The sequence below is a fragment of the Cherax quadricarinatus genome, chromosome 75, assembly GCF_038502225.1.
Source record: "Cherax quadricarinatus isolate ZL_2023a chromosome 75, ASM3850222v1, whole genome shotgun sequence".
NCBI lineage: Eukaryota > Metazoa > Arthropoda > Malacostraca > Decapoda > Parastacidae > Cherax > Cherax quadricarinatus.
In genome coordinates, this window is record NC_091366.1 from 3,798,161 (window position 1) to 3,824,669 (window position 26,509).

The window sequence follows — 26,509 nt, forward strand, 5'->3', positions numbered from 1 at the left end:
GTATTGTAAGCACCATTGTAAAGGCAAGTATTGTAAGCACCATTGTAAAGGTAAGTATTGTAAGCACCATTGTAAAGGCAAGTATTGTAAGCACCATTGTAAAGGCAAATATTGTAAGCACCATTGTAAAGGCAAGTATTGTAAGCACCATTGTAAAGGCAAGTATTGTAAGCACCATTGTAAAGGCAAGTATTGTAAGCACCATTGTAAAGGCAAGTATTGTAAGCACCATTGTAAAGGCAAGTATTGTAAGCACCATTGTAAAGGCAAGTATTGTAAGTCAAACTATCATAAATTGAGGAGCACCTGTAGTGGCTTTCTTTTGTGACTACCAATATTTTATTATGTGTAAGCTGGTAATAATAAAAATAATTTTATTTATAATTGGCACATCAGCTGTTTCCCACCAAGGAAGGGTGACCCAAAAAAGAAGAAACACTATCATCATGATTTACTCCATCACCGTCATGCCAGATGTGTGCCTACACTACAGTTATACAAATGAAATTCATCAACACAAAAGAAAGCCACTACCAAGCGGTGCATTTTGGGCAGACATTATCTGTGTACTGCAAAAAGGAAATAAAAATTTGAATTGAATATGAGGTGTCAGGAAGGATCTCACCTGATGGGGCATCCTCACGGACTTTAGCCTGATAACCCCGCTGTCTGAACCTGGGTGGTCGGTTTGTATCCCGCCCGACTGTGATAAACACTCGGACATCACTGTGGCGCCGTGGCTCACCTGGTGGATGGTGAAAGAAAAGAGAACAATATTTAGCATTATTTTATCTCTTGTAATGCTGTTTTTTTTTTTTTTACACAAAGATTGTCTCCCACCAAGGTAAGGTGACCCATAAAAGAAGAAACGTAAAGTTTACTTCTTACATTTTGTAATTTATACAGGAGAAGGGATTATGAAATGCTAATATTTATTAACAATAATGTAATGTAAGGCATTAACCTGAGGCTAATATTTTTGCTGGTTTCCGTATATAATGTACATGTATTTTTTTTTTTCAATGCACCGGTAACTGAAAGTTTTTCATTTTAGTTAGTAATTTATACAGAAGAGGTTACTAGCCCTTGCTCCTGGCATTTTAGTCACCTCTTACAACACACATGACTTACAGAGAAAGGAGTCTTTCCATTTCCCCATGGAGATAAAAGGAAATAAAGAAGATCAAGAACTATTCAGTAAATAGAATACAGTACAGCACATAGAAATTAAATTCAGTGTGCTGCTGACAATGGTGCCATGACACAGTGCTCCTCTTCCTCCAATGGTATTACTAATCTTAATACCAATCACTATTACCAGTGCAACTTATCACAATAAATGTACAGGAGGGCCCCACCTTTACAGCACTTTGCTTTATGGTGTTTCGCTAATGCAGCGGTTTTCAGTTATATCCATTCTTCATTTATTCAGACTTCCTACAATACTGTACATATATGTACCAGTCATTATAAGCTAAGAACAAAAATATTTTAAGGTAAGTAATGTGTGTACTGTGTATTAATTTTTTAGGCCTAGCTCTACTGCTTGCTTAATATATGATAGTGTAAATATGTTGTCAGGCTTTTATTTTTTTTTTTTTTATCACACTGGCCGATTCCCACCAAGGCACGGTGGCTTTTATATACAGTGATTTTCGGTTTACAGCAGCAGCCCAGAACCCAACCTGCTATATAAGGGGGACCCTACAGTAGCCCAGAACCCAACCTGCTATATAAGTGGGACCCTACAGTAGCCCAGAACCCAACCTGCTATATAAGTGGGACCCTACAGTAGCCCAGAACCCAACCTGCTATATAAGTGGGACCCTACAGTAGCCCAGAACCCAACCTGCTATATAAGTGGGACCCTACAGTAGCCCAGAACCCAACCTGCTATATAAGTGGGACCCTACAGTAGCCCAGAACCCAACCTGCTACATAAGTGGGACCCCCTACAGTAGCCCAGAACCCAACCTGCTATATAAGTGGGACCCCTACAGTAGCCCAGAACCCAACCTGCTATATAAGTGGGACCCTACAGTAGCCCAGAACCCAACCTGCTATATAAGTGGGACCCTACAGTAGCCCAGAACCCAACCTGCTCTATAAGTGGGACCCTACAGTAGCCCAGAACCCAACCTGCTATATAAGTGGGACCCTACAGTAGCCCAGAACCCAACCTTCTATATAAGTGGGACCCAACAGTAGCCCAGAACCCAACCTGCTATATAAGTGGGACCCTACAGTAGCACAGAACCCAACCTGCTATATAAGTGGGACCCTACAGTAGCCCAGAACCCAACCTGCTATATAAGTGGGACCCTACAGTAGCCCAGAACCCAACCTGCTATATAAGTGGGACCCTACAGTAGCCCAGAACCCAACCTGCTATATAAGTGGGACCCTACAGTAGCCCAGAACCCAACCTGCTATATAAGTGGGACCCCTACAGTAGCCCAGAACCCAACCTGCTATATAAGTGGGACCCTACAGTAGCCCAGAACCCAACCTGCTATATAAGTGGGACCCTACAGTAGCCCAGAACCCAACCTGCTCTATAAGTGGGACCCTACAGTAGCCCAGAACCCAACCTGCTATATAAGTGGGACCCTACAGTAGCCCAGAACCCAACCTTCTATATAAGTGGGACCCAACAGTAGCCCAGAACCCAACCTGCTATATAAGTGGGACCCTACAGTAGCCCAGAACCCAACCTGCTATATAAGTGGGACCCTACAGTAGCCCAGAACCCAACCTGCTATATAAGTGGGACCCTACAGTAGCCCAGAACCCAACCTGCTATATAAGTGGGACCCTACAGTAGCCCAGAACCCAACCTGCTATATAAGTGGGACCCTACAGTAGCCCAGAACCCAACCTGCTCTATAAGTGGGACCCTACAGTAGCCCAGAACCCAACCTGCTATATAAGTGGGACTCTACAGTAGCCCAGAACCCAACCTGCTATATAAGTGGGACCCTACAGTAGCCCAGAACCCAACCTGCTATATAAGTGGGACCCTACAGTAGCCCAGAACCCAACCTGCTATATAAGTGGGACCCTACAGTATCCCAGAACCCAACCTTCTATATAAGTGGGACCCAACAGTAGCCCAGAACCCAACCTGCTATATAAGTGGGACCCTACAGTAGCCCAGAACCCAACCTGCTATATAAGTGGGACCCAACAGTAGCCCAGAACCCAACCTGCTATATAAGTGGGACCCTACAGTAGCCCAGAACCCAACCTTCTATATAAGTGGGACCCAACAGTAGCCCAGAACCCAACCTGCTATATAAGTGGGACCCTACAGTAGCCCAGAACCCAACCTGCTATATAAGTGGAACCCTACAGTAGCCCAGAACCCAACCTGCTATATAAGTGGGACCCTACAGTAGCCCAGAACCCAACCTGCTATATAAGTGGGACCCTACAGTAGCCCAGAACCCAACCTGCTATATAAGTGGGACCCTACAGTAGCCCAGAACCCAACCTGCTATGTAAGTGGGACCCTACAGTAGCCCAGAACCCAACCAGCTATATAAGTGGGACCCTACAGTAGCCCAGAACCCAACCTGCTATATGTGGGACCCTACAGTAGCCCAGAACCCAACCTGCTATATAAGTGGGACCCTACAGTAGCCCAGAACCCAACCTGCTATATAAGTGGGACCCTACAGTAGCCCAGAACCCAACCTGCTATATAAGTGGGACCCCACAGTAGCCCAGAACCCAACCTGCTATATAAGTGGGACCCTACAGTAGCCCAGAACCCAACCTGCTATATAAGTGGGACCACTACAGTAGCCCAGAACCCAACCTGCTATATAAGTGGGACCCTACAGTAGCCCAGAACCCAACCTGCTATATAAGTGGGACCCCTACAGTAGCCCAGAATCCAACCTGCTATATAAGTGGGACCCCTACAGTAGCCCAGAACCCAACCTGCTATATAAGTGGGACCCTACAGTAGCACAGAACCCAACCTGCTATATAAGTGGGACCCCTACAGTAGCCCAGAACCCAACCTGCCATATAAGTGGGACCCTACAGTAGCCCAGAACCCAACCTGCTATATAAGTGGGACCCCTACAGTAGCCCAGAACCCAACCTGCTATATAAGTGGGACCCCTACAGTAGCCCAGAACCCAACCTGCTATATAAGTGGGACCCCTACAGTAGCCCAGAACCCAACCTGCTATATAAGTGGGACCCTACAGTAGCCCAGAACCCAACCTGCTATATAAGTGGGACCCTACAGTAGCCCAGAACCCAACCTGCTATATAAGTGGGACCCTACAGTAGCCCAGAACCCAACCTGCTATATAAGTGGGACCCTACAGTAGCCCAGAACCCAACCTGCTATATAAGTGGGACCCTACAGTAGCCCAGAACCCAACCTGCTATATAAGTGGGACCCTACAGTAGCCCAGAACCCAACCTACTATATAAGTGGGACCCCCTACAGTAGCCCAGAACCCAACCTGCTATATAAGTGGGACCCCTACAGTAGCCCAGAACCCAACCTGCTATATAAGTGGGACCCTACAGTAGCCCAGAACCCAACCTGCTATATAAGTGGGACCCTACAGTAGCCCAGAACATAACCTGCTATATAAGTGGGACCCTACAGCAGCCCAGAACCCAACCTGCTATATAAGTGGGACCCCCTACAGTAGCCCAGAACCCAACCTGCTATATAAGTTGGACCCCCTACAGTAGCCCAGAACCCAACCTGCTATATAAGTGGGACCCCCTACAGTAGCCCAGAACCCAACCTGCTATGTAAGTGGGACCCCCTACAGTAGCCCAGAACCCAACCTGCTACATAAGTGGGACCCCCTACAGTAGCCCAGAACCCAACCTGCAATATAAGTGGGACCCCCTACAGTAGCCCAGAACCCAACCTGCTATATAAGTGGGACCCCCTACAGTAGCCCAAAACCCAACCTGCTATATAAGTGGGACCCCCTACAGTAGCCCGGAACCCAACCTGCTATATACATGGGACCCTACAGTAGCCCAGAACCCAACCTGCTATGTAAGTGGGACCTTTACAGTAGCCCAGAACCCAACCTGCTCTATAAGTGGGACCCTACAGTAGCCCAGAACCCAACCTGCTATATAAGTGGGACCCTACAGTAGCCCAGAACCCAACCTGCTATATAAGTGGGACCCTACAGTAGCCCAGAACCCAACCTGCTATATAAGTGGGACCCCTACAGTAGCCCAGAACCCAACCTGCTATATAAGTGGGACTCTACAGTAGCCCAGAACCCAACCTGCTACATAAGTGGGAGCCCCTACAGTAGCCCAGAACCCAACCTGCTATATAAGTGGGACCCTACAGTAGCCCAGAACCCAACCTGCTATATAAGTGGGACCCTACAGTAGCCCAGAACCCAACCTGCTATATAAGTGGGACTCTACAGTAGCCAAGAACCCAACCTGCTATATAAGTGGGACCCCTACTGTAGCCCAGAACCCAACCTGCTATATAAGTGGGACTCTACAGTAGCCAAGAACCCAACCTGCTATATAAGTGGGACCCCTACTGTAGCCCAGAACCAAACCTGCTATATAAATGGGACCCTACAGTAGCCCAGAACCCAACCTGCTATATAAGTGGGACCCCTGCAGTAGCCCAGAACCCAACCTGCTATATAAGTGGGACCCTACAGTAGCCCAGAACCCAACCTGCTATATAAGTGGGACCCTACAGTAGCCAAGAACCCAACCTGCTATATAAGTGGAACCCCTACTGTAGCCCAGAACCCAACCTGCTATATAAATGGGACCCTACAGTAGCCCAGAACCCAACCTGCTATATAAGTGGGACCCCTGCAGTAGCCCAGAACCAAACCTGCTATATAAGTGGGACCCTACAGTAGCCCAGAACCCAACCTGCTATATAAGTGGGACCCTACAGTAGCCCAGAACCCAACCTGCTATATAAGTGGGACCCTACAGTAGCCCAGAACCCAACCTGCTACATAAGTGGGACCCTACAGTAGCCCAGAACCCAACCTGCTATATAAGTGGGACCCCTGCAGTAGCCCAGAACCCAACCTGCTATATAAGTGGGACCCTACAGTAGCCCAGAACCCAACCTGCTATATAAGTGGGACCCTACAGTAGCCCAGAACCCAACCTGCTACATAAGTGGGACCCTACTACAATTACTGTACTCAGATATCCAATACACGAATAATAATCTGTTTTTGCCTTCCTAATCTTAAGTTAATATTAAGTTTGCCCACAACGCTCTGCATACAAAGGGGCTTTTGGCATGTACACTCAACTATTATATTATTTTGTGCAACTGTGTATCATGTCAAAATAAATATTATTATTATTATTATTATTATTATTATTATTATTATTATCCTTTACTGCACTTGTGTCAAAAATGAGGTGAAAACAGCATGGTTTTCATAGTGCCACGAGCACATAGCACATACTCAAAAAGACTTCTCATTAGTAACCCAGAATATAACCTGCTGTATAAGCGGGACCCTACAGCAGCCCAGAACATAACCTGCTGTATACGTGGGACACTACAGTAGCCCAAACATAACCTGCTGTATAAGTGGGACCCTGCAGTAGCCTAGAACATAACCTGCTGTATAAGTGGGACCCTACAGTAGCCCAGAACAAAACCCGCTATATAAGTCGGGCCCTACAGTAACCCAGAACATAACCTGCCATATAAGTAGGGCCCTACAGTAGCCCAGAACATAACATGCTGTAAAAGTGGGACTCTCCTGTACACAAATAACAGAAACTTATGAAGACGTTTCAGTCCAACTTGGACCAAAGCCGAGTGTTAAGAGCTTGCATGATGTGGTAATTGGAGATGGGAGTTACCTGCATCAGTTGCACGGATAGTGAGGGTATAAGTAGAGGTAGGGGTGTCTAGGTAGGTGAGAGCTCGCTGGATGGTCACCTCCCCACTGATGGGCTCCACGAAAAAGGCCTCGTCATCGGTGTTACCTTCCTGCAAGGAGTAGAATACCTTCCCCCCACCTTGGTTCTCCCCATCAGCGTCTGTTGCCTGGGGATACAGGGAAAAATAAACAGCATCCATCAGCAAGTCTTTGTCAATGGGAGTTAAGTAATATAATTTACCAATTTAATTAATAAATACAATATAATCAAATGAAGAAGTTTTTTTTTTTTCAAACAAGTCAGCCGTCTCCCACCGAGGCAGGGTGGCCCAAAAAAAGAAAGAAAATCCCCAAAAAGAAAATACTTTTGTCATCATTCAACACTTTCACCTCACTCACACATAATCACTGTTTTTGCAGAGGTGTTCAGAATATAACAATTTAGAAGCATACATATAAAAATACACAACATGTCCTTTCAAACTGCCAATATCCCAAACCCCTCCTTTAAAGTGCAGGCATTGTAATTCCCATTTCCAGGATTCAAGTCCGGCTATATAAAAATAACCGGTTTCTCTGAATCCCTTCATTAAATATTACCCTGCTCACACTCCAATAGCTCATCATTTCCCAAATACCATTCATCTCCATTTACTCCTATCTAACACGCTCACACACACTTGCTGGAAATTATGAAGAAGTTATGAATATTAATTGTTGGCACAACTACCGATAATGTTAGTTAAACGGACACATGTTTATTCATTAAGACAGTTACTGCAGCTAATTTTTGCTCACTGGAAACTTTGTCAATGTTATGTATGGTCCCGTAGCTCGATCACTAGTGCACTCAGCTCACATACTGAGGTCCAGAGTTCGAATCTCTGGTACAGCTGGAAAACATTAGGACATGTTTCCACAAGACCTGCTGTCCATGTTCACCCATCAGTGTAAAATGAGTACCTGGGTGTTAGTCGGCTGGTCTGGGTCATATCCTGGGACAAAACTGACCTAATTTGCCTGAAACGCTCTGCATAACAAGGGGGCTTTCTATATAGAAGTATGTCATTGATGTTAGCTAGGCCTGTATACCTTGTACATGTACTTGCAGAAATAAAGATATATTATTATAGGATCCAAAATGCATTTATATTACTACGAAAAGACCACTACAGGTTGACCATCATTAAACAGGCACCATTGGGACCTGTAGGGTGCTGGATTAGTGATTTTGCCAGAGTGGTTGGGTTAGAATGCACTTAACCTAAAGGCAGTATTTATGAATCAGTGATTTCACCCAATTTACACCCTATTTTTGGTCCATTCCATTGTTCCAGTCTACCAAACTCATAGCTATTTGGCTAGTATCCCTCCTATTCTGTCGAGTGAGTACAAGAAACCACCCATTTACCTATTTCAGCTACCCAATAAAATGGTCAGAAATTGGCAATTTAAACAATTTCACACAAATTTCAAGAGAAGCCAATGTCAAAATAGGGTCCAGAATAAACAATGCAGACATTCCTGGCACTAAAATAACACTTTCTCTGCTCATTATTCACGTCTCCAGACCCCTCTCAAATTACGCCTGCTTTCCATTTTAAATTTTTATTCACACAAAAAATAGAAGATTTACTGTTATGTAGACTACTGCATTATTGTAATAATTGTATAAATAATGTCAACCCACTGGTGACTGTGTATTAGACTGGCCAGTTGTTTACTCTTGAACATTGGCAAAAATTGAACATTTCCGCTACTTTGAGCTCAATTTCAAGGTACTTTTCATTGTGAAACTAATCAAAATCATATCTATTTCTGTAATATATCTTCCATTCTATCAAATTAGACCAAAAAAACGAGAATACAACCATAAAAACCATGCGAAAATACACCATAAAGTCAGTTTTACACCAAAAACACGGTCATAGCTTTTTCTCATTATGCCCTGCGCGCTGCAGAACTTTTTTTATATAGTGTACACATACCACACAGACCTATTCTCTCATATGTAGTTGAAAATTTACCAGTCACAGCTTATCTGAGTGCGTTGAGCTCATGACGACCGACAGTGGCTTCAAACCCACCTTGTATTTTATGGACAATGTACAGTGTATGTGCTTTACACAATGAGAAGCATTTTTTTTATTCATTAGAACCATGGCTAGGGCTAAATGTGAGCAGGTTATAACAATAATTGGAAAAAAAAGAAATTGGAATGACTTGTGCAGCAAGTAGCGCCACCAAACAGTAGTGGAAGGTTGATGTGACGACCCTAGAAATTTGAAATTATGCTAGCCGAAATTAATGCCGGATTACTGACTGCCAGATTAGTGATGGGTGACCAGTATCACATCTTATGCAATCTTTAATTTTTATATAGGGTGAACTAGCAAGGTAATGGAAGGACTTAAAATAATGATCAAAAGTTCCACTGTTTCTCACATGACTAAAATTTTTTCTTGAAAATGGTATAAAAAAAATGACAAGTTGATGAGTAAGACACATGTTCAGCAGCTTCAGATTCATTTCATTCCAGACCATGGAGCTGAACTCTTCTCCAGGCTGAGGGACTAATTACATCATCTTCATTTCACTACTACACCTGCTGCCTCTGTATCTGACTGAAGAAGCCTACTGTGTAGGCGAAACACTTCAACAAGATACACAATTGTTGGACATGTGTCATACTCAACTTATACTTGAGCAAGGAGAAATTTTTCCATTTCTCTTGACAAAATACCACCACTGCCACCAACACCACAGAGAAAGGTGGAAAGCTGTACCGACCTTAACAAACAGCGGGGGGTCAAAAGTCGTTGCTCCCTCATCCACTGTCCTACGGTACTCTCGTCTTGAAAATTCCGGCGAGTTGTCATTCTCATCCTCCACGTCAATAAAAATGTTGACGGATGTGACCTTGCCACCACCATCAGTTGCTGAGTACGTGAGGGAGAAAGTCTTTTGGCGCTCGTAATCGAGACATATCTCCAGCCCACAGTTGGCCACGAAAATCTCCCCAGTACTGTTGTTCACTCGGAACTTTTCTGCTCCGAAACCCTTAAGACTGTAGCTGTTAGTGAAATAAAATATTTCATTGTCTTTATGACACATAGATTTACATATCATTTCATATCAATACGTATATAAAATATATATTATTAAGTGACTATACAACATAAAATAATCATAAAACACAAATCTTATTTTCTTCCACAAATATTCATCATCTCATAGCTCTACTTAATAAAATTCAAGGAAAAATATTCTTACTAAAGTTGGACCCTGGCATCATGCAAGTACAGGCAGGCCCCGCTTTACAGTGCTTCACTTTATGGCGTTTTGCTAATGCAGTGATTTTCAATTATACGCAGTCTTCATTTATTCAGACTTCCTACAATAAATATATTCGCTACTCACTATAGGCTAAGGACAAAAGTATTTTAAGGTAAATAATGTATATATGCGTTTTTTTAAGGCCTAGCTCTATTCCTCACTTAATACAAAATACTGTAAACATATTATCAGGCTTTTATATGCATTTGAAAGTGAAATAGGTTGTTTCACTTTAAAGTGATTTTCACTTTACAGCAGTAGCCCGGAACCTAACCTGCTGTATAAGTAGGGCCCTACAGTAGCCCAGAACCTAACCTCCTATATAAGTAGGGCCCTACAGTAGCCCGGAACCTAACCTGCTGTATAAGTATGGCCCTACAGTAGCCCGGAACCTAACCTGCTGTATAAGTAGGGCCCTACAGTAGCCCGGAACCTAACCTGCTGTATAAGTAGGGCCCTACAGTAGCCCAGAACCTAACCTGCTGTATAAGTAGGGCCCTACAGTAGCCCAGAACCTAATCTCCTATATAAGTAGGGCCCTACAGTAGCCCAGAACCTAACCTGCTGTAAAAGTAGGGCCCTACAGTAGCCCGGAACCTAACCTGCTGTATAAGTAGGGTCCTACAGTAGCCCAGAACCTAACCTGCTGTATAAGTAGGGCCCTACAGTAGCCCAGAACCTAACCTGCTGTATAAGTAGGGGTCTACAGTAGCCCGGAACCTAACCTGCTGTATAAGTAGGGCCCTACAGTAGCCTGGAACCTAACCTGCTATATAAGTAGGGCCCCACAGTAGCCAAGAACCTAACCTGCTGTATAAGTAGGGCCCTACAGTAGCCCAGAATCTAACCTGCTGTATAAGTAGGGCCCTACAGCAGCCCAGAACCTAACCTGCTGTATAAGTAGGGCCCTACAGTAGCCCGGAACCTAACCTGCTGTATAAGTAGGGCCCTACAGTAGCCTAGAATCTAACCTGCTGTATAAGTAGGGCCCTACAGTAGCCCAGAACCTAACCTGCTGTATAAGTAGGGCCCTACAGTAGCCCAAAACCTAATCTGCTGTATAAGCAGGGCCCTACAGTAGCCCGAAACCTAACCTGCTGTATAAGTAGGGCCCTACAGTAGCCCAGAATCTAACCTGCTGTATAAGCAGGGCCCTCCTGTACTGTAACATATTATACGTTTAATAACTATGTAATGACACTAGACTTCCAGCAGTTTTAGACAGGCCAATACATCCTAACACAGGTCACAGGGCATCAGTATTTGGGCAGAACTCTTACCTAAGCTTTCTGAAGATGCCTGAGTCGGAGTCATTGGCAAGGAGTTTTGTAATGAGGTCCCCGCGTTCCGCACCCTCACTCACATTGAACCTGTCAGGGATGTCACAAGCTGTTGTACATAAATACTATACATATTCAAATTCAAAATTTTTATTTTATGCAGTAAACATATAATGTAGTTTACATATAATAAATTATTGTCAGGCACAAAAAAAATCCACTAGCATCAGGTGCATTGAAGAATTTAAGATGTTAGATTAGTTATTAATGTAAAAGGCTGGTGACTGCCTGTGAGGCATTAAGGTTTCAATTCAAAAATACGTTGATCCCTATAATGGTTATTAAAATAAACTGTTTGTGTATAACTCTATACAGTACATAAATAGTATAAACTTCTCAATGTAATACATATACCCTATGCATGTTTTAGTTGGTTTAAAGCCTATCAACATTGAGGGTTATTAAGATTGCAAGCCACCCTTTCACCACCTTTCATTTTAATCCTAAATACATAATTAAAGTAAATTCAGGTGTATTTAAACTGGGATATACATACTGTATTTACCTCTCCACTTATATACACAGCGTTTCCCCTCAGTGCACAAATATCATAAGAGATATGTATATTGTCCCCTTCCCAATAGAAACAAGTCACTCTGTCTGACTTTTTTGGGCTATCCTAGGGAATTTGCACTATGTATGAAAATTGTACCTGTGTACCTGTGTCTTATCTTCCAACCTTCCTTCAACTCCCACATAAAATTGGTAACAAATATTGTACCATTGGATTTGTATTGTAATTTATGTAACTTGCTGTATCTTCATTTCTATTCAGTCACACCATAAAACTGAATAACACTGAACCAGTTTAAGGAATACGTAATTATTTTGTAACTGACCACTACTCCTCCCACCTCTCTTGGCCCGTCCCTGCCAGCTGGCCTATGTATACTGGGTCCTTCTCTCCTTCCTGTTAGTGTGATTTTGTAAGTAGTCCAAGTCGGACCGAAACGCCATCGTAAGCTCCTCTCTCCTATGTGCAGGCTATTTGTGTATGGACCATTTGTCATTATTTACCTTTCTTGCTAACTACACAAGTCTTACATTAAATGTTATGTCTAGTTCTTTAGTAGCATGTAAGCTTCATGATTACTTGTCCAAAATACACTCTATAATTAGTCACTTTCTTTTCTGCTTCAGTGGGAAACAGCCGATGTGTTAAAAACTATTATACTCATGCACCTACCCATGTATCTACACTACTTGTTTGGCTCAAAGAAATAAAACATCATTATTATAAATGTAATGTTAAGAAATTATTTATTAAAATATAAAACTACTGGTACTTTTGCTAAAAAACTAAGTGTTGTATTATGATACAATGTATGTAGTTTATAAAACTATAGTACAGCCTCTCCTCATTTAGTGACGCATTTCTGTTCCAAAGACCACATTGGTAAACAAATTCGTCGTTAAGCAAGGAGCATTCTACAATGGTAGTGGGTTTGTGTCAACCATCTTTGATTTTGATTTAATGTCGCCTTTGCACCATTTGTAACATTTTTAGTATATTTTTAAATGTTTATACAGTAGTGTACTGTATACTGTACATCGCTAAGTGAGGAGAGGCTGTACTGATCAAATATTTCATACACTAATCAAGTTTCATATCAGTAAAAAGTAAGAAACATGTTTTATGTGGGATTCAGGGAAACTGGTTAGCCAAACTTGAGTGGGAAGTACAGTGCCTGCACTCTAAAGGAAGGATTTGAGATATTTGCTGTTTGGAGGGAAATCTAAACTGTCATATCTGTGTGCCTCTGGCAATACAGTAATACTGTGAATGATGGTGAAAGTGTTTCTTTTTCGGGTCACCATGCCTCGGTGGGAGACGACCAGTGTGTTGAAAAAAAAAGCGTGACGATGGAGCACCTGAAAATTCTGACTGAAGAACAAAAAAGCACAATATCATGACTGGAACAATACACAAATAACAGTCCAAGTCAGACTGAAATGTTGTCATACGCTCTTCTCTCCCACGTGCAGGTTATTTGTGTATTCTAGCTGCAAAGTGGCAGTAAGAGCACCTTTTTCCAGAAAATAACTCGAAGGTACAAGCTGTATGGTGAATACATTTTGTCATATCAAGTTGCTGCTAACAAGAGTTACTGAAGGTAAAAAAAAAATTTAACAAAAATTAACATGAGTACAGAAGTGATTTAGATGGTAGAAGCAGGAATAACTGTCTGTAGTAGGAGTCAGTTACATACAGAAAGCAGGGCACCTACCTGTAGGAGGGGTGGAGAAAGACAGGAGAATTGTCGTTGGTATCTGTGACGGTGATGTTGATGACAGCTTCTGACACAGGGACTCCACGCTCACTGGCAACCACTAACACAAAGGAAAAATAATTCACTACTTCATCATGTAACAGTATTCTAACAAAATAGATGCAACAGTAAGGCTGATATTTCATAATGGCCTATCTCTGAATTAATGTCCTATCTTGAAATTAATGTCCTATTTTTAAATTAATGTCCTATCTTTAAATTAATGTCCTATCTTTCCTATGAGCAGTTTTAGCATTCTTAATTAACACTGACTACCATCCTGTTGGGTGGTGGTCAGTGCTACAAAAAAAAATATGGCCTGTAGAAATTCATTAGACTCAAAAGTACAAGTTTTCTTAACAGGAAAACAATTGGGAAACATCTCTACCTTTAAAGACGAAATTGGAGGCATGAGGATTTTCAAAGTCAAGCTTTGACGAGTCAGCAACTTTGATGATGACAGGTGTCCTACCCACAGCCGTCTCGGGAAAGATGGAGAAGACGCCCTGGGAACCAGAGATGTCCTCCAAGGCCAAGGAGAATCGAGCATTCTCTCCAACATCTCCATCTGTAACCACCAGGTTGAGTCCTGGCAGTGGTGTCCCATCAGCTGAGAGACACAATATAATTATTTTACCTTATTTGTAGGCTTAACCTGTGCAGGTTATTCAATGCAGACACAATCACATATCCGCTAAGCAAGACACAATCAACTGTACATTATATATAACGCTTAATCTAACACAATATGTTACTCTGATTCTTCTATAAGAACTGTCATAACTATACATTTTACTGTATCACAGAATGGTCTGCATGTTAACACAACATTGTCTTCATTAAAACCTGAACTCTGGGACATCCCTGTATAACTTATTCTCCTGTGGTAATACATATTGTTAATCTTACATTTAAAAGTGTCACCACTTACATATTAAAACTAACTCGTTCAGCTATCAAAACTTTGTGGCCCAGTCCCTGGATGCATTATATACCTCTGTAATGTTGAGGTACAGTCCTTGGATGCATTATGTACCTCTGTAATGTTGAAGTACAGTCCCTGGACCCATTATATACCCATTATGTACCAGCACTTTCCTGACACTACTCAAGATAGCAAGGGTTACACCAATACACAAAGGAGGTGACCCCATAGATGTAAACAGATACAGGCCAATATCAGACTTACCATTGCTATCCAAAACCTTTGAGAAACTCGTGCACAAAAGATTATACTCCTTTATAACAGCACAAAGTATCCTCAACCCCTGCCAATTTGGCTTCAGGAAAAGCAAAAGCACAAACAATGCAATTCTAAAAATGCTACACCTGCTTTACACAGTACTTGAATAAAATGAATATCCATTAGGACTCTATTGACCTAAGGAAAGCTTTTGATACAGTAGACCACAGCATCCTACTCCATAAACTTGACCATTATGGTATAAGAGGCCACGCATTTACATATTTCAAATCCTATCTTACTAACAGACATCAATACATGTATAAAGGACACAACCTCATCAGCAAGACCACTGGATATCGGAGTACCAGAGGGAAGTGTCCTTGGTCCCCTGCTCTTCCTCCTATACATCAATGATCTTCCTAATGTATCACAACAACTTAAACCCATTCTCTTTGCTGATGACACGACTTATGTCATCTCCCACTCTAATCTTGCCTCACTCAACACTACTGTTAACAAAAAGCTAGTAAAAATATCGACCTGGATGACTGCCAGTAAACTTACACTTAATACTGACAAAACCTACATTATGTTTGCGAGTAGAACAGGTGATGCCCAGCTGAACAATATGATTGACAACACTCTTATTGCTAACCATAATGAGGGCAAATTCCTGGGTCTGCACCTTGACAGCAACCTGAAATTCAACACCCATAACCAACACACAACAAAAGAACGTATCCAAAACAGTTGGGATCCTCTCAAAATACGTTACTATGTACCACAATCAGCCCTACCCACACTATACTATTTGGACATCTATCCCTACCTCACCTATGCTATCTGTGCCTGGGAATCAACAGCAGCAACCTACCTAAAGCCAATAATAGCCCAACAAAAAGCTGCAGTAAGAATTAGCACGTAATCCAATCCTAGGCAACACTCCCCCCCCACTCTTCAAAGACCTAAACTTACTCACAGTACAGAACATTCACACCTACTACTGTGCAACCTACATTTACAGAACCATAAATTCTAATATTAACCCTGAACTGAAACACTTTCTTGACAGTTGTAACAGGACCCATAGACACAATACCAGACACAAAAATCTCTATGACATTCCTTGTGTTCAGCTAAATCTATACAAAAATTCAAAGTACTACATAAAAGGGCCTAAAATCTGGAACTCCCGCCTGAAAACTCTAAAACTGCAGACTCAACCACCATTTTCAAAACTACCATTAAGAAACATCTTGTCTCCCTAACACACCCCATCATCAGCTATGTGAAAACCATCTATTGTCTTTTTGTATCATGAACACATGCAAAACAATATACTTACTTTCGTTACCTGTAATTCCTCCTATCTTACACTTACACTCACCCAAACAACTGTAAACATACCTAATACTGTACATATAGTTATTGCCTAATAAATCTTAAGTTAGTCCAAAGTTTGCCTGAAATACTCTCCCAATATAGGAGCTTCTATAGAAACAGTGTATCATGCAAAGAAAAAACCATTCCCAGTACTAAATTTACTAATTGTAATACTGTTATATGTTTTGTACTACCTCACTATTATAAACCTAATTAATGTTAATCACTTCAGTTACCTAACTTTTATGTCAGTATGCAATAATATATATTAAAATGTACTGCTCCATAACATGTGTCAATACAGAGTAAGAAGTAGGATTAGTCTCCCTGAAATGCCTAGGCATGCTAGTGGCCTTCTTTGTAATTAATACATTATAATATGTAAACCACACATTCTAAGCTTTGGAAGGAAATAAGCATTTTCATTTTCATTATGTGCCTCTGTAATCTTTTCACTACTTCCCACAGGATAGGTATGGGTTGCATAATAAAGATATTAAGCTAACTACATATTACACGAGGTTGTACTGACCAATATCCTCTGGAACACTGATGGAGATCTCATCTTGGCTGAAGACAGGACGCTGATCATCAACATCCGTCACTACCACCGTCACCTGTGATACTGCAGCCTCTCCTCCCTTCTCCTGTGCCTAAATAAGTAAGTTTATTCAGGTATACATAAATACAGTTACATATATTATCATACATACCAGCATATGTGTAGAGAACCTAAGATAACCCAAAAATCTCAAGAGTGACTTCTACCAGGATCCTTTAATACTTGAAATTACACTTATGTGTGACTTTTTTCGGGGTTATCCTAGGTAATTTACACCATATGATAACTGCACTTTTGTATGCCTGTGCCTAAATAAATTTACTTAAATCCCACCCTTCAATACCTCTCAAAAACTCCTTTTGAGTTAACAATGTAAATTTAAATACAAATACAAGTTTATTTTATCATAATATAGCCAAACTTGAGTCCTGGAAATGGGAAGTACAATGCCTGCACTCTAAAGGAAGGGTTTTGGGATATTAGCAGTTTAGAGGGATATGTTGTGTATCTTTATACATATATGCTTCTAAACTGTTGTGTTCTGAGCACCTCTGCAAAAACAGTGATTATGTGTGAGTGAGGTGAAAGTGTTGAATGATGATGAAAGTATTTTCTTTTTGGGGATTTTCTTTCTTTTTGGGTCACCCTGCCTCGGTGGGAGACGGCCGACTTGTTGAAAAAAAAAAATAGTACGATGTTTATAATAATAATAATATCTTTATTTACTACAAGTACAGTGGACCCCAGGTTAACGATATTTTTTCATTCCAGAAGTATGTTCAGGTGCCAGTACTGACCGAATTTGTTCCCATAAGGAATATTGTGAAGTAGATTAGTCCATTTCAGATCCCCAAACATACACGTACAAACACACTTACATAAATACACTTACATAATTGGCCGCATTGAGAGGTGATCGTTAAGCGGGGGTCCACTGTACATGTACAAGGTATACAGACCTAGCTGACATCAGTGACATACTACTATATAGAAATCCCTTGTTATGCTCAGCATTTCGGGCAAATTAGGTCAGTGTCCCAGGATGCGACCCACACCAGTCGCCTAACACCCAGGTACCCAATTTACTGATGGGGAACATAGACAACAGGTGGAAAGATACACGCCCAATGTTTCTACTCTGGCTGGGAATCGAACCCAGGCCCTCGCCGTGTGAAGCGAGAACGTTAGGCACCAGGCCACCAGAGCCTTATACAGAAATGGATGATACTAGAGAGCATGATGAAAGCCCATGATTATGAAGAGCATTTTGGTTCTATCAAGAATAAAAACAAAGAATTTTTATAATTAGAAAATCTAAATTATTCATTTTCATCTTATTAATGCTACAGGGTTAAATTGTAACCATTATTTCACTGCTAATACAATTAGTAAGATATCAAAAAAACACTGGTCATACCTGGACACTAAATGTATAGAGGCCTCCATTATTGAGAATGAGGGGATCCTCTCTGTCGAGGGTAACAGGTGAAGTGGAGAGGGTGGCAGTGAGGGAACCATCCTCAAGAGTCTGCACTCTAGAGAGAACAAAATAGCCAGCATTGTCCCCCTGTAGGGAGAGGGTGATGGGACGAGGCTCCCCGAGGTCTCCGTCACGGGCAAGAATTTCCAGCACTGATGTTCCCTTAAGAAGATGGTTGATAGCATAAGTTAATCATAAGCATATTACTCATAAATCATTAACTTTAATTATCAGTTTTCTAAGTTAATTTTCAGTATACTTTTTAAGGCTACAAACTGTCTTATTTTTCTGCACTGCATGGCGTACAATATTTCTTGACTGTATGTTTAAAATCTATCAATGGTTGTGAAACATCTGTTGCTGCATCAATGTCCTTGCTTATTTACAGATACATTTTCCAACAAAAATATAACGAACAATAGAAACATTGATGCTTTAAAGTTTCTGCTCTCGATGCATTATTACAGCATTAGGGCCATTACTGAGAGGAGGCAGTGTGGTGCAGTGTACTCACTGGGGGACTGGCCTCTCTGACAGTGGTGCTGAAGGGGGCATTGAGGAAGATGGGAGGTTGGTCCTGCACATCCTTCACTTCAATCACCACTGTTGTAGTGGTGGTGAGGCGCTTCTCAGGTCCTCCATCAGATGCCCGAATCTGCAACAGTGGAAAGCAAGATAATAGAACAGCAGTTAGTTTAATGTTTTTATTATGCACCCCACCTCATCTTCCTCTGTTATTTCCAGTATTCAGAGTAGACTCAAGAAGCCACCGGCAGGCAAAACGTTTCCTCAATAAAGATTCAAAATGTCACACAACTGTCTCATTCTTTAACATGTGGGTTTGCAAAACCATTTTCATCACAACACTTTTTCTCAAGTGATCTTGAGGGCACAAATGTTACAAACTGCATTACAATACTACATTTTTTAGCACATAGGCTGTATCCCACTGAGACAGGGTGACCTAAAAAGAAAACTGAAAGCTTTTCTTTTTAAATAATACAATTTTATTTCTCTTCTGCAGTATACAAAATGTACTTTATATGTAATAAAATATTGCTAAGCACAGAAGAAAGCCATTAGCATGCTGCGATTTACGTAGATTTAACCTAGGACAGCCTAGTAAAGTACATCTTAGCTAAATCTTAATTCTTGAAACATTAGGATTAGTTTTATTACATGTAAACTGTATTATTTTGTACCACATAAAGAAATACAAATTTGTATGTCAGGTGATAATGGTGTTAATAATCATGACTAATTTTTACTATATCTAATAAATATTACAAGGACCCCCAATGAAAATAAATCTCATTTTTTTTTTTTTTTGGGTAGGGGGGGTATCACAAAAAACTTCTTTCCTTCCTTACTTCCTGCCTTACTTTCTGTCTTCTTTACTTTCTGCCTTCCTTACTCCCTGCCTTACTTCCTTCCTGCCTTACTTCCTAACTTCCTTACTTCCTGCCTTCCTTACTTCTTGCCTTCCTTACTTCCTGCCTTCCTTACTTCTTGCCTTACTTACTTCCTACCTTCCTTACTTCCTGCCTTCCTTACTTCTTGCCTTGCTTCCTACCTTCCTTACTTCCTATCTTACTTACTTCCTGCCTTACTTACTTCCTGCCTTACTTACTTCCTGCCTTCCTTACTTCCTGCATTACTTCCTGCCTGCCTTACTTCCTACCTTCCTTACTTCCTGCCTTCCTTACTTCCTGCCTTACTTACATCCTGCCTTACTTATTTCCTGCCTTCCTTACTTCCTGCCTTCCTTACTTCCTACCTTCCTTACTTCCTGCCTTACTGACTTCCTACCTTACTTCCTGCTTCCCTTACTTCCTGCCTGCCTTACTTCCTACCTTCCTTACTTCCTGCCTTCCTTACTTCCTGCCTTACTTACTTCCTGCCTTACTTACTTCCTACCTTCCTTACTTCCAACCTTCCTTACTTCCTACCTTCCTTACTTCCTGCCTTCCTTACTTACCACCATGGTATACTGCCTCTCCATCTCATAGTCAAGTTGTTCCTTGAGTGAGATGATGCCCACATACTGCCCCTCAGCTACCCTGGCTTCTCGCACCTCGAACTTGACACATGCCCGTGGAGACTGCAACACAAGGTTTTATTTCAGTTTTACATACATTTAAATTTGGCTAATAGCTGCCTGGCAAATATAATCATTTATTTCTTTTATGAGGGGGAGGGGAAGGGAATTATTTGCTTTTTGGGGGGAATGATATTAGGAGCAAAATTATTTTTGCGAGAGGTAGAATGTATTAAGTCTTCTGTGGCTTGGTTGGTAGCTTGCTCAGCTCACAAACCAAGTGTCTGGGGTTCGATCCCCGGCACAAGGATCTCAGTAGTGATAGACTGCTCTTTAAGACATCTTAAGGGTCTTACTTCAAATAGGTCTTATTTATATTTGCTTTATATCAGTTGGGATCCTTCACTCCCTTTTTTCCAGATATGACCCCTAAAGACCTCATAGAAAAGGTTTAAATACTGTTGAAAAATCAAATAAAGAGGGTAAATGTAGAGAAGCAGCCGCACCTCCTCTTCGACACAGTGTAGCTTAATCTCAGCGTTGGTGCCACCGTCAGCATCAGTAACATTCATGCTGGAGAAGAGTGTGGCACCGGGTGACGCAGACTCCAGTACCATGAAGGTGTATGGCTCCCCGTGAAACACTGGTCGGTTGTCGTTCACGTCCAAGATGGGGATCTCCCGACGCAGTGGCACTGTGTTCGGCTCGTCCCCGAACATACGCTCATCTGATATAATGTCAACAATAATCAAGGACCCTAATGGCAATCAAGGACCAGTGGAAACCAAGGTTACCAATGGAAACCAAGGACCCCAGTGGAAACCAAGGATCCCAGTGGAAACTAAGGACTCCAGTGGAAACCAAGGACCCCAGTGGAAACCAAGGACCCCATTGGAAACCAAGGACCTCAGTGGAAACCAAGGACCCCAGTGGAAACCAAGGACCCCAGTGGAAACCAAGGACCCCATTGGAAACCAAGGACCCCAGTGGAAACCAAGGACCCCATTGGAAACCAAGGACCTCAGTGGAAACCAAGGACCCCAGTGGAAACCAAGGACCCCAGTGGAAATAAGTCACTTTGTTAATTTACACTTCGTATAATGATTGTACTTATGTATCCTTGTGCCTAAATAAACTTAACTGGTTCACTTAATTTTGCAGCGAAGATATAATAACAATAGTATGCATAGCATTGGTTTATTGGGTATTTAAAGTACTGGTCATTCAATCTGCCTGTTACCTGTACACCATTAGTCAAGATACTTTAATCCGTAAGACTGAGATTAAAGTAAACTCGGTATACCTCCACTGAGACATATATATAAACCCTGAAAACTCTTATCTGGAGAGGGAAGATAGATTATGGCATTGTTTAACTATGTCAGGTCACTACCACACCCACAGAACCTGTGGGTGTGGTAATAATATATTATATTATTATACACCCACAGGTTCTGTGGGTGTATAATAGTAATATAATAAAAATTATCTTTATTACTACAAGTACATGTACAAGGTATACAGACCTAGTTAACATCAATGACATACCATACAGAAAGTCCCTTGTTATGCAGCGCATTTCGGGTCAATTAGATCAATTTTGTAGATGAATGGTTCAGAAAACCGACACGTTGATAAATTAGACACATGTACAACTCTTGGGTATCTTTATTGAGGAAACATTTTGCCACACAGTGGCTTCATCAGTCCATACAAAGGAGAATCTTGAAAGAATAGGAGGAGAATGAGGTAATCAGTCCCTCAGCCTTGAGTTGATGTGGTCAGTCCATCAATCTTGAATAGAATATGGCATAAGTGCGGAGAAGGAGCTTATAAACCGTAGGCAGGAGAGGTGCAGCAGTCATAGGTGGTGTCACATTCGTACAATGTGGAAGTAGGTCATGCCCAAGGGTCGGTCCATCAAGATTGATGGACTGACCACATTGACTCAAGGCTGAGGGACTGATTACCTCATTCTCCTCCTGTTCTTCTAGATTCTCCTTTGTATGGACTGATGAAGCCACTGTGTGGCGAAACGTTTCCTCAATAAAGATACCCAAGAGTTGTACATGTGTCTAATTGAGATCAATTTTGTCCCCAGGATGCAACCTACACCACTCCACTAACTCAGGTACCTATTTTACCGTTAGGTGAACATGGATAGCGGGTGTCTTAAGGAAACTTGTTAATGTTTCCACCCGTACCGGAGATTGAACCAATGACTTCAGTGTGTTAGGAGTGCGCTAGCAATCGAGCTACAGGACACCTATACTGGTGGTTGCTGGTTAATTATGGGTAGTGTAGGCAGATGGTTTTTGGTAGGCAAGTGAGGATGTCTGTGTGGTGCACTGTGGCCTGGTGGCAAAACCTCTCGCTTCACACGGTGAGGGTCCGGGTTCGATTCCCGGCGAGGGGATGGAAACATTGGACGTGTTACCTTACACCGGTTGTCTATGTTCACCCATCAGTAAAATAGGTACCTGGGTGTTAGTGGACTGGTGTGGGTCGCATCCTGGGGACAAAAACTGACCGAATTTGTGGGAAATGCTCAGCATAACAAGCAACTTTCTATATAGTAATATGTCATTGATGTCAGCTATGGTCTGTATACCTTGTACATGTACTTGTAGTAAATAAAGATATTATTATATATATAAGCTGATGGATATGGGTGGTATATGGGTTGTGTAAGCAGGTGTGTGGGTAGTTTAGAGAGGTCTTCCCACCTGTGATAGTGATGATGACCTCGATCATGGGTGTGACCTCACGGTCGAGCAGCTGCACGAGGGTGACCACACCAGAGTTCCTGTCAACGCTGAGGTAGTCGCCGGAGACAGTGAAGGAGACCTGGGTGCCCTCAGGGTCACGACCTCGTAGCCTGTACACTGATGACCCCACTGGTGTGTCCTCCCTGAACCAGTGTATAAATTAACTTATAAATTAATGCTATAATTGAGCTCATGCTGAGACAATTATGAATGATCCATGTGGCTTATAGCTTCATAAGAACATAAGAAAGGAGGAACACTGCAGCAGGCCTGTTGGCCCATATTATTATTATTATAATACACAATTATTATTATTATTATAATCAAGGGGAAGCGCTAAACCTGTAGGATTATACAGCACCTGGGGGGGATGTGGAAGGCATTCAGGCTTAATTCCGGGAACTGGAGCACAGATCCAATTCCCTAAATCAAGAGCCCCTCACCAACATCAAGGAACCTTCCCTGAGGGGAATAATACACAAAACTGATCCACCATGAGGCCTGGTCACAGGCCGGGCCGCGGGGGCGCTGACCCCCAAAATCCCCTCCAGGTATACTCCACGTATAGAAACTTTATGATGACGTTTAGGTATTGTGTCTTTTTCTTCTTTAATAATAATAATTCTGTTTAAGGTTCTTTAACTACCTGGGTTATTAGTACCATCACACTGAGGCCCTATAGAACATTCTGCTGAAGACGGATTCAGTATATGGCAGAAATATAAAGACTCTTCTCGTCTTTTTTTGTAATAAAGTTGGTAGAATTACCGACAATATGTAAAGTAAAAAGACACAAGTACAACTAATGTGACATTTTATTGTGGCAACGTTTCGCGCGAAACGTTGTCACAATAAAATGTCACATTAGTTGCACTTGTGTCCTTTTACTTTACATATCGTCTTTTTTTCCTCGTTTCCATGTATATTTATTTCTACCGGCGAATTTTGACAACCTCCCACAGGATGGGTATGGGGGTGCATAATGAGATATTAAACTAACTAGTGACTAGTGTTCCAAATAGGTTCTCTTGTACCACTTATCAGAGTTTACAACACTTCTGTTTTCGAATATAAATCTTGTTACCTTCACAACGTGAGATATATAATGAAAAACCACTATTAATAGTGACGTGAATCCAGTATCACCGCCACATGTCAAATTAAATTTTACTCCAAGAGACCATTCAAATTCAAATTCAAATTCAAAGTTTATTCTCTATAAGGATTACATTGCTGAGTTTACAGAATTTGGTTATTGTGTGGTTTACATGTAGTAAAATAATGATTACAGAGTGTATCACTAGAACACCTAGCATGGCTAGGCATTACAGAGTGTACCACTAGAACACCTAGCATGGCTAGGCATTACAGAGTGTACCACTAGAACACCTAGCATGGCTAGGCATTACAGAGTGTACCACTAGAACACCTAGCATGGCTAGGCATTACAGAGTGTACCACTAGATCACCTAGCATGGCTAGGTATTACAGAGTGTACCACTAGAACACCTAGCATGGCTAGGCATTACAGAGTGTACCACTAGAACACCTAGCATGGCTAGGTATTACAGAGTGTACCACTAGAACACCTAGCATGGCTAGGCATTACAGAGTGTACCACTAGATCACCTAGCATGGCTAGGCATTACAGAGTGTACCACTAGAACACCTAGCATGGCTAGGCATTACAGTGTACCACTAGATCACCTAGCATGGCTAGGCATTACAGAGTGTACCACTAGAACACCTAGCATGGCTAGGCATTACAGAGTGTACCACTAGAACACCTAGCATGGCTAGGCATTACAGAGTGTACCACTAGAACACCTAGCATGGCTAGGCATTACAGAGTGTACCACTAGAACACCTAGCATGGCTAGGCATTACAGAGTGTACCACTAGAACACCTAGCATGGCTAGGCATTACAGAGTGTACCACTAGAACACCTAGCATGGCTAGGCATTACAGTGTACCACTAGAACACCTAGCATGGCTAGGCATTACAGAATGTACCACTAGAACACCTAGCATGGCTAGGCATTACAGAGTGTACCACTAGAACACCTAGCATGGCTAGGCATTACAGAGTGTACCACTAGAACACCTAGCATGGCTAGGTATTACAGTGTACCACTAGAACACCTAGCATGGCTAGGCATTACAGAGTGTACCACTAGAACACCTAGCATGGCTAGGCATTACAGAGTGTACCACTAGAACACCTAGCATGGCTAGGCATTAGAGTGTATCACTAGAACACCTAGCATGGCTAGGCATTACAGTGTACCACTAGAACACCTAGCATGGCTAGGCATTACAGAGTGTACCACTAGAACACCTAGCATGGCTAGGCATTACAGAGTGTACCACTAGAACACCTAGCATGGCTAGGCATTACAGAGTGTACCACTAGAACACCTAGCATGGCTAGGCATTAGAGTGTATCACTAGAACACCTAGCATGGCTAGGCATTACAGAGTGTACCACTAGAACACCTAGCATGGCTAGGCATTTCGGGCAGACTTAGATTAATTCTTAAATTTAAAATATTACAAATTATGAGGTAAGTTGGTATTATGGCTAAGTGACTAAATACTAGTTTGTGAGTTTAGCAATGTGAATGCTTTTGTTTTGGCACAGTACATAGTTTCAGTATTGGAGTATCACAGGCCAACCATGTGTTGTGGATCCATTAAACTGGACCCAAGTCTGTGTTTATGGATGTTTTCTGTCATGTGTACGGTCAATGTAAATGTTGATGGTTCGTAAGTAACCCATATGTTGGAAATGGAAAAGAACAAAAAAAGCACAATACCGTGACTAGAATAATACATAAATAACCCCCACATAGGAGAAAAAACTGGTCAATGGTCCTGGTCGAACCGAAACGTTGCTGGGAGAAACTTTTCGGTTCGTCCTGGGTTAAGATTTATTTATATTAGATATCCTGATCTGACTTCAGGCTTTTTTTTCACTTTTCTAAGTCGTAATAATAATCCAATAAGAACCTAAGCCTAATCCAGATTATGTTAATTATAAATTGTCCCAATTATTGACTTTCTTTTGTGTTTATTTCATTACATTTAAACCACATTATATTCATACTACATAAAAAAATAAGTATTTGTATACGACTTATTCTCTATTCCGATGCCCAAATTACTTAAATTAGCTGCACTAACAATGGGGGGAAACAAGAGAAACACATCAAAAATTTATGTTAATGTCTTTTTTTTTTTAAGGAACTGAGATAAGGA

The 26,509-nt window shown here is 41.7% G+C and overlaps 1 protein-coding gene across 1 annotated transcript in view; it reads right to left on the reverse strand.

Annotated features, from left to right (window-relative positions):
- Nucleotides 1-26,509, reverse strand: part of LOC128691907 (cadherin-87A-like) — a 69,550-nt gene that overhangs the window by 30,521 nt on the left and 12,520 nt on the right. Inside the window, exons 3-14 of the mRNA XM_053780882.2 lie at nucleotides 23,209-23,393; nucleotides 20,989-21,209; nucleotides 20,423-20,545; nucleotides 18,959-19,099; nucleotides 18,382-18,606; nucleotides 16,935-17,055; nucleotides 14,222-14,443; nucleotides 13,792-13,894; nucleotides 11,504-11,593; nucleotides 9,678-9,960; nucleotides 6,868-7,054; nucleotides 626-745 (exon numbers count right to left, since the gene is read on the reverse strand). Coding sequence (XP_053636857.1) covers nucleotides 626-745; nucleotides 6,868-7,054; nucleotides 9,678-9,960; nucleotides 11,504-11,593; nucleotides 13,792-13,894; nucleotides 14,222-14,443; nucleotides 16,935-17,055; nucleotides 18,382-18,606; nucleotides 18,959-19,099; nucleotides 20,423-20,545; nucleotides 20,989-21,209; nucleotides 23,209-23,393 — 2,021 coding nt within the window. The remainder of the gene's footprint in view (nucleotides 1-625; nucleotides 746-6,867; nucleotides 7,055-9,677; nucleotides 9,961-11,503; nucleotides 11,594-13,791; nucleotides 13,895-14,221; nucleotides 14,444-16,934; nucleotides 17,056-18,381; nucleotides 18,607-18,958; nucleotides 19,100-20,422; nucleotides 20,546-20,988; nucleotides 21,210-23,208; nucleotides 23,394-26,509) is intronic.